General features: G+C 40.4%; 1 protein-coding gene across 1 annotated transcript; it reads left to right on the top strand.

Annotated features, from left to right (window-relative positions):
* The first annotated feature begins 330 nt into the window (after positions 1 to 330).
* On the top strand, positions 331 to 3,600 carry LOC139855181 (uncharacterized). Its single transcript, XM_071844424.1, has one exon. The coding sequence runs from the start codon at positions 331 to 333 to the stop codon at positions 3,598 to 3,600; it is 3,270 nt and encodes a 1,089-aa protein (XP_071700525.1).
* Positions 3,601 to 9,012: the final 5,412 nt, after the last annotated feature.

A 9,012-nucleotide genomic window follows, 5' to 3' on the forward strand; every position in this document is an offset into this window, starting at 1 on the left:
TTTCTCATCAGGTATACGGATGAAACCCAACAGATCCCAGGACTCCCCGAGTCACAAAGAATCTCGGGGCTCTTATACGGATGTAGGACCCGAGCGATGGTGGAGCATCTTAGCCGAGATCTCCCCGAAACTTACGAAGCTTTACTAGACAAGGCTTATGTTTGGTTGGATGCTAAAGACACCGCCAATAGCTTCGTATACGAAGAATCCCAAGGTTTTAAGCAAAAAGAAAAGGCAAGTCATCGTGAAGAAAAGTCCGGAAGAAGGAACTAACGGAACAGGTTCTCCCCTTACCGAAGGGAAAACACCCCCGGGATCCTCGGAACGTTAATGAAGTCACCTAAAGAGATCCTAGCTACCGGAAGAGCTGCCCAAGCTTTTAAAGCTCCACCAAAGCTGAATAGCAAGGGGAAGTTGAGAGATACAAGCAAATTTTGTGACTTTCACAATGACTTCGGGCACGAAACAGACGACTGCATACAGTTGAGGCATACCATAGAGGAGGCAGTCAGATCTAGAAAATTAGCGCATCTGGTAAAGGGCATATGCAACCCGAAGACACCGAAGCAAGAACCTAAGCCCGAAGAAAAGAAACCGAATGCAGACAATGCCATACTGATGGTCGCAGAATGCTTCGCCGTTGAGAAACTAAGGACCTACAAGAGGGGAAGAAAAAGCGAAGTGATAGATTGGGAAGAGATATCCTTCCCAGCACTCGATACCATCACTCCCTCCGATAAACCTGCAACAATCAACGGACGAGTCTGTGAGAGAGATGTACATCGAGTTTACCTGGATGGCGGCAGTGCATGCGACATCATGTATGAGCATTGCTTCAATCAACTTAGCCCAGCCATTAAAGCCCGCCTAAATCCACCAGGAGTACCTCTAGTCGGGTTCTCCGGGGAAAGATGCTGGCCTATAGGAGAGAAAAAACTCGATTTCATGATTGGAGAACCACCGTTATCCAGGACTGAAACACTAGACTTTGTAGTAGTTCGGTCCACCTCACAGCATAACATTCTGCTAGGTAGAGTGGCCATGATGAAAATGGGAATAATTGCATCTACTATACATCAATTAGTAAAGTTCTACACGCCCGAAGGGATCGGTACCCTAGCTTCGACCTATGATCGAGAAAAAGTAATCATGGCTATCAGGGAAACAGAGGAAAGGCCAGGGGAATGTATCCTTGAAACCAGAGAAGAAGATTCGAACGAAGAGAAAATCTCCATCAACCCTCTGTTCCCTGAGCAAAAGGTAACAATTGGAGGTTCATTATCTACAGAAACGAAGAAAAAGCTTCGCAAACTACTACAAGCCAATATTGATATCTTCGCTTGGGAATATGGAGATATGACCGGCATCCCTCGAATGCTCAGTATCGATGGAACAACCTTCTCCACAGATCATAAGCTCAATGAATACAAGCACCTGGAACCAATACATCAGAAGAAAAGAAACCTCGCCAGTGAGAGAGATGAGGCTGCTTGCAAAGAAGTCGAAGAGTTACTCCAAGCTGACATAATCCGAGAAGTAAAATACCCCACTTGGGTTGCGAATCCCGTCATGGCGAAGAAATCTGACAGAGGACGGAGAATGTGTGTCGATTTCACAAATATCAACAAAGCTTGCCCAAAGGATTGCTATCCTCTACCGGAGATTGATTGGAAGGTGGAATCCCTAACTGGGTACAAATATAAGTGTTTTCTTGACACCTACAAGGGTTATCATCAGATTCAAATGGTTGAGGAAGACGAAGAAAAGACATCATTCTTCACAAGCAAGGGGATCTATAGTTATAAGAAGATGCCTTTCGGACTAAAGAATGCTGGAGCTACATACCAAAGGTTGGTAGACAAAGTTTTTCGTAAGCAACTGGGGAGAAACTTGGAAGCCTATGTTGATGACATGGTGATCAAAAGCTCCGAAGAAAGCACTTTGTTGAAAGACATTCAAGAAACCTTCAATACTCTCCAGACAGTCAACATGAAGCTAAACCCCAAGAAAAGCTCGCTCGGGGTAGAAGAAGGAAGGTTCCTAGGATATTATATCACTAAGAAAGGAATCTTAGCAAACCCGCAGAGAGTAGACAAGCTACAACAACTCAAAACACCAACCACAGTCAAAGAGATGCAGAGCTTAAATGGGAAGCTAGCATCATTAAGCCGATTCCTGTCCAGGGGGGCTGAAAAACATTTACCTTTCCTCAAAGTTTTAAAAGGATGTTTGGAAGCGAAAAAGATATCATGGACCAAAGAAGCAAAAAAAGCCTTCGTTGATATGAAGGCACACATAGCTAACCTGCCGATCCTGACGTCGCCGAAGCCAGGAGAAACACTATATCTCTATCTAGCAATGTCCAAAGAATGCATCAGTGGGGTGTTAGTAGCAGAGCGAGAAAGGGTACAGGTCCCAATATACTTCGTAATCCGGGTTCTACAAGGTGCGAAAGCCAACTATCCTGAACTCAAAAAGCTCACGCTTGCTCTAGCCCACACAGCAAGGAAACTACGGAGGTACTTTCAAGCTCATCCTATCATTGTGTTAACTAACAAGCAAATTAGGCAGGTACTCATGAAGCCAGAAAAGTCGGGAAGAATGGCCAAATGGGCCATAGATCTCGTGGAACATGACATCGATTTTCAAGCTCGTCATTCAATTAAAGCCAAAGTGTTAGCAGACTTCATGGCAGAAACAACGGAGACAAACGAAGGGAGTGATTCTACCTTCGCACAGATTATCATTTCGCCTGTTGAAACAAAGGAATGGAAATTGTTCACCGACGGAGCCTCTAGCTCTGATGGCTCAGGGGCAGGGCTCATGTTAATTAACCCAGAAGGGAAAGAGTTTACTTATGCACTGCGCTTCGAATTCAACACAACCAAAAACGAAGCAGAGTACGAAGCTCTTCTCGCAGGGCTCCGAATAACGAAAGAGATGAAAATCGAGCATTTGCAAGCCTTTGTAGATTCCCAACTTGTTGCTAACCAGGTCTTAGGTATCTTCGAGGCAAGACAACCTACCATACAACTCTATCTATCAAAGGTCAGGGAGCTAATGGAAAGCTTTAGAAGCTTCACAATCGAACATGTGAGGAGGAGTCAAAACAAGAAAGCAGATGCCCTGAGCAAATTAGCTTCCATCACCTTCGCGCACCTCGCAAAAGAAGTATTGGTCGAAGTGCTAGAAAAAAGGTCCATTGAAGCTCAGAAAGTCCACGACATAGTAACCGAAGAAGAAAACACATGGATGAAGCCAATAAGGGAATATTTGGAACTCGGGATTCTACCCGAAGATAAAAAGGAAGCACGAAAGATCCGAATCAAAGCACCGTCATACAAAATGATGAACGGAGCTCTGTATAGAAAATCTTTCCTCACCCTATGGCTTCGATGTGTTGGACCAAACCAAGCTTCAATGATCATCAGAGAAATGCATGAAAGTATATGTGGACTTCACTCCGGACCAAGGTCAATCGTAGAAAAGATACTAAGGATGGGGTACTACTGGCCAACCATGCACGAAGATACAGTCACGCTCTTACGAACCTGTGAGCCATGTCAGATCCATGCTAAAGTTCAAAAACAACCAAAGTAAGAGATGATATCGGTACTGTCAGCATGGCCTTTCTCAAAATGGGGCATAGATCTAATAGGTCCACTCATCGAGGCCCTAGAAGGTTACAAATGGTTGGTAGTTGCGATAGACTACTTCACAAAGTGGACATAAGCAAAACCACTAATCACCATGACTGGGAAACATATAGAAAAATTCGTCTGGGAACACATCGTGTGCCGATTTGGGATACCCCAAGAGATCGTTTCGGATAATGGAAAATAATTCGCCGAAGGTATCTTCCCGGGGTTCTGCGAGAAAGTGCAGATAAAGCAAACCTTCACTTCTGTCTACCATCCACAAGGGAACGGACAGGTTGAAGTAACTAACAGGGATATCTTAAAAGGCCTCGAGAATCGATTGGGCAAATCCCACCAAGGATGGATGGAAGAACTCCCCCTAGCTCTATGGGCTCAACGAACCACTCCCAAAAGGAGTAACGGAGAAACCCCCTACAGCTTGGTCTACGGCACTGAGGCGGTACTCCCCGCAAAGATACAGGTGTTAACCAACAGAACCACGAATCTTGAAGAAAACGAGGAGAACCTCCATCTTAATCTTGACCTCATGGAAGAAAGAAGAGAAGCTGCGCTGATTCGGGAAGCAGCATACAAGAAAATGATTGAGAATTATTACAACAAGCGAGTCAAACCATCAGTATATGTAATACCCCGTCAGAATCCACTAACGATGTATTAAATCTGGTCTCAATGCTTGGCTTGACTTCTACATAACAGCAAGGTTCTACAGCGGAAGCAACTAATACCTGAGATAAAACATGCAAAACGGATCAACATAAAGTTGAGTGAATCTACAGGTTTAGTACATCATTTCGTAAGTTAGGCCATAAGATCTTCTTAGAAAACATCATTGAAAAAGTATACATTATCGTGAGCACTTGATTATAAAACTTTAACATTTGTGTGAGCCGAGCACACGTCTTATCATGGCGCTACACCGATCAAGTGTACGTGTTTACCTTATCATGGCGCTACACCGGAGTGTACGTGTTTATCTTATCATGGCACTACACCGAAGTGGACGTGTTTATCTTATCATGGCGCTACACCAAAGTGTACGTGTTAATCAAGCTATGAACTCATATGTATAGTCATTTAAGTTACTTGTGCCTAATATGTAAAACACTTGTAAAAACACTTGTAAAAATAGTTTAAGAAATAGTTTCGAAAGCAACATGTATCTCATCCCAAAAATGTTAAAGAATATGGGACTGTAGACTCACCTTAGCAAAAGCACTTGAAATATCTTAGCAAAACGTACTGTAGTCGAACAATCTCGACCGAACAACGCAACCTAATCATGTAAGTCATCTTAAGTATACACATATAGGTCATACTATGTCAACCCATAGTGTACACAAAGTCCTAGTGCTCATACTGACTCAACAAACAAGTAAAAGTCAACTAATCCAAGGAAGTCAAAAAAAGTCAACTCGGTCAAAGTGGTCAACTAAAGTCAAACATCTCAGTAGATCATACAAACATGATCAATAAGTCAAACCTATGTCAAGTATCACTTTACAATTCATAATTAAGCATATTGTACTTTTGCACCTTAAAGCATGCCTTAGAATTTCGTACGTCGCAGAAAGATCCAACTATAGCTCATAGCGCATAAATCATTAAATCATGAAAAACTCCAGATCATAACTACACTTAAAATCGATTGCAAAAAGTTCGGCCAAAGCCTCATACAATAAATAAAATTCCAATATCAGAAAGGGTCATTTCATAGTTCATTACAGCAATTTCTGCCCGCACGTCAGTTTTTAAACATTTTTCATAAGATATAGAAAATAGATTTTAATGAACGGCCAATTGGATCATCTCAAAACATCTCAAAGTTTTAGTGATAAAATAATCAGAAACATTGCTTTAGCCAATTTGTACAGTTTCGCAAATCTTTACAGACTCATCAGTTTTGTTCATCAAACAGACATATCATTTAGACGAGCATATTTCTCATGTCAAATCACGTTCTCGCAAGTTTGCATACAAATGAAACATGTCAACTAATATATAAAATAACATATTCCACAAGATTAAAGTCTAAATCAATTCCTAGTTCACTCTAGCAATTTTTATGTAACTTTGAAAACAGATTCAGCTCACTTAACGACATGAAACTTCGTTTTGACATAACGGGAGCATTACACAACCTTTTGACGTAAATATTAAGTCTAAATTGCATAACTTTTCACAAGGAATACATTAGTACACTTTATATAAACTAAAACACAAAGCATGTAACTCAGAAAATTCGGATTACATGTGAAACCCTAACGAAACTTCGATTAATCATAACTTAAGCATCCGGTAACGAAATCATGCAAATCCAAAGTCCAAACTTATTAATTTTTCGAGATCTATCCATATAGATATAATACAAAATCAATAAATAAACTAATTTGATCAGATCCATAGCAAACAAATTCGTGATTCATAGCAATGACAACAATCGAGCAATTTAACGACTAACGACAACTCCAATCGCATGTAATTGAGCACTAGACACCAATACACTATGTAATTGACATAAAACTGATCTAGTAAATTTAGGGTTAGTGTTTATACCTTAAAACACAAATCAATTAGTACTAGCGTGTAGAGGACGATCAAAGGAAGCACTTTCGTGTTGAAGGTTCAAGCAAACAAGCAATAATTGATGGTGATTGAGGATGATGATGGGGTCAACATGTATGGGGGTTATGGGGGCTGCAAATTTCGTGGATGAGGGTTAGAGGTGGAAGTGTTGTGATTAAAAGCCTTATATACTTATTTCCTTAATTAGGTTTGGGCTTAAACATGCAACTAATGACTTTTTAGCTCAAATTTAAGTCCAACAAGGGGGTTCGTGGATGGAGTCAGCCGTGGCCCACATGGGAGGGAAGTCATGGGCTCTTTTAGTCTAGCTAGCAACTCTATTGTGTAACCCGTTGAGTGTCGTTGACCGAAACCGCAAACCGGAACGTTAACTGGGAGTTTTAGCGAATTCTACGCGTTTTAAATCCTTAAAACTTCTAATAAATTAAAAGTGTTCTTAAAACATAATAATTACATAAAATAATTATTAAAAGTGAAATATCATTCGTTGCGTTATTTTCTTGTTTGCGCGTGGTCCGTTTCGAGTGCCGTTAACCGTACCGGGTCTCCGGAACGTTAACTAGTCGTTGAAACGAAATCACCGGATTTAATTCATTAAATCAATAATAAATTAAATAAGTTTTTCTTAAAGTGAATAATTATTAAAAATACTTATTTCGTCGTTGTTTTGAGTTCCGTAAACTGAAAAGATTTCTAGGCGATTATCTTAATCGTAACGTTTTCTAGGTATTTCGCTATCCGAAACAAGTTCATAAATTAATATATCATATTAATTCAAGTAATCCACTAGGATCAAGTATGCATTTAATTCTATTAAACACACAAAGTTTAAGTAATCACAGTTAAATATTTAACGGACCAGTAACGATAGTAACGGAAAAAGTCGGGTTGTTACATTACCCACCTGTTATGAAAAATTTCGTCCCGAAATTTTAGTGTACGTCCGTCGTAGTCGTCTCCTTGGGAAACAGTTACGGATACTTCAGTCTCATTTGATGATAACCTGACCTTAGATCGATCTTAGAATAACATGATGATCCTTGCAATTGATCAAACAAATCATTGATCCTTGGTAGCGGTTATCTATTCTTGTTACAGGGTTTCATAGATCCATCTTTCTTCTTCACAAAAAGAATTGGAGCTCCCCATGGTGACGAACTCGGTCGAATGAACCCTTTTTCTAAAAGCTCTTGCAGTTGACTAGACAACTCTTACAATTCTGAAGGTGCAAGTCTATTCGGTGCACGTGCTACAGGCGTCGCTTCCGGCATTAAGTCAATCTGAAATTCTACGTCTCTATGCGGTGGAAGACTTGGTAATTCTCTCGGAAGGACCTTAAGGAAAATTTCTAACGTTTGGGACATCTTCGGGCTCTTAACTACTGATTCAACTTTGCTCATATGTTCCAGAATTGCGAGACATCCTTATCTCATGTACTTCTGGACTTTGAGAAATTAATGTAACGTAACGGCGTAATAATCTTCTCTCCGTACACCGTCATTGATTCGTCTTCGGTAAAAGGAATTCGAATGGCCTTCTGGCCGCAATAGCCTCGGTCGTGTCTTCAGACAACCAGTCCATTCAAACCACAAGGTCAAATAAAGAAATATGATAGTCCAAGTAAAATAATTTATCTCCAAACATCACCCAAGTAGATTTCTATTGTAATGGCTCGCCAATTATTGGAAAAAGTACTGTTCGGTACGGAAGGTTATTATGAGCTTAACGGTATGGGTCTTATCTTCTAAATTGCAAGGGTTAGGAGCAATCGTTGATTAAAGTTTGGCATGAGTTTCGGGTGAGAGACGTTTACGATGGAAGTGTACGATCAAACTTCTTAAAGCAGGACCTCCTTAAACCAAAATAGCATCAATCTTTATGCATTTTCTTCCCAGTTGATAGTTCCATAGAGTTTGCGTTGTCTAAGGTAGATACTGGATTCTAAATGTTGTGACAGAATTCTTTAGCGACCAAGCTTCTATCAGCACTGGTGTTGAGAGTATACAAACATTATAATTTACTGAGTAAGAACAGACTCGTGAAGAACTTCACTGAAGTTGATGTTGATTGCAAGGTGAATTATCAGACTTGTCCCACATCGGTGGGGGAGAAGAACGAAATACCCTTTATGAGGAAAGGTGTGAATACCTCTTTCGGTACTCTCGTATTGGAAAGCATAATCGTGAAGTCGCGGATGGCTGAATGATAGGAAAGTCGGAAGTTAAGTAGACCATATCTACTACGGATTGCGCAAACTGCTACAAGGAATTCATCCTCTAAAGATATATCAGAAATGAGTCGTGATGCATAGTAGCTAGTAGTAAATCGTGGAGGTGCTAGTAGTGATAAGTAGTATTTAGTAATGGTAAGTAGAAATGGGTGGCATTAAGTAGTAACTGGTAATGGCAAGCAGTGAGAAAGTAGCGATCAGTCGTGTCTAGCAGTGTGAGGCGTTGTCGAGTAGTAGTTAGTAAGCAACGATAAGTAGTGGTATGAGATGATGAGTATGTTGTAGCAGTGTCTTCGTAGTTCCAAGTAGTGTTCGGTGGTGATGGACAGTGTCAAGTAGTGATGAGTTGTGACGTGATTACATGTTTCTTATAGGTTATAATAGCAACTAATTCGCACAGTGTAAATTTCTACACATATATGAGATTATACGGTTCATGTTCTAAACGGTGTTTATGCTAGTAACCTACTTGACTCGCTCCCAATTCCTTATTTTGCAATTTTGTGTAGTGACCCGAACTTTTCCATGTTTATATATATT

The sequence above is a fragment of the Rutidosis leptorrhynchoides genome, chromosome 6 (genome assembly GCF_046630445.1).
Source record: "Rutidosis leptorrhynchoides isolate AG116_Rl617_1_P2 chromosome 6, CSIRO_AGI_Rlap_v1, whole genome shotgun sequence".
Lineage (NCBI taxonomy): Eukaryota > Viridiplantae > Streptophyta > Magnoliopsida > Asterales > Asteraceae > Rutidosis > Rutidosis leptorrhynchoides.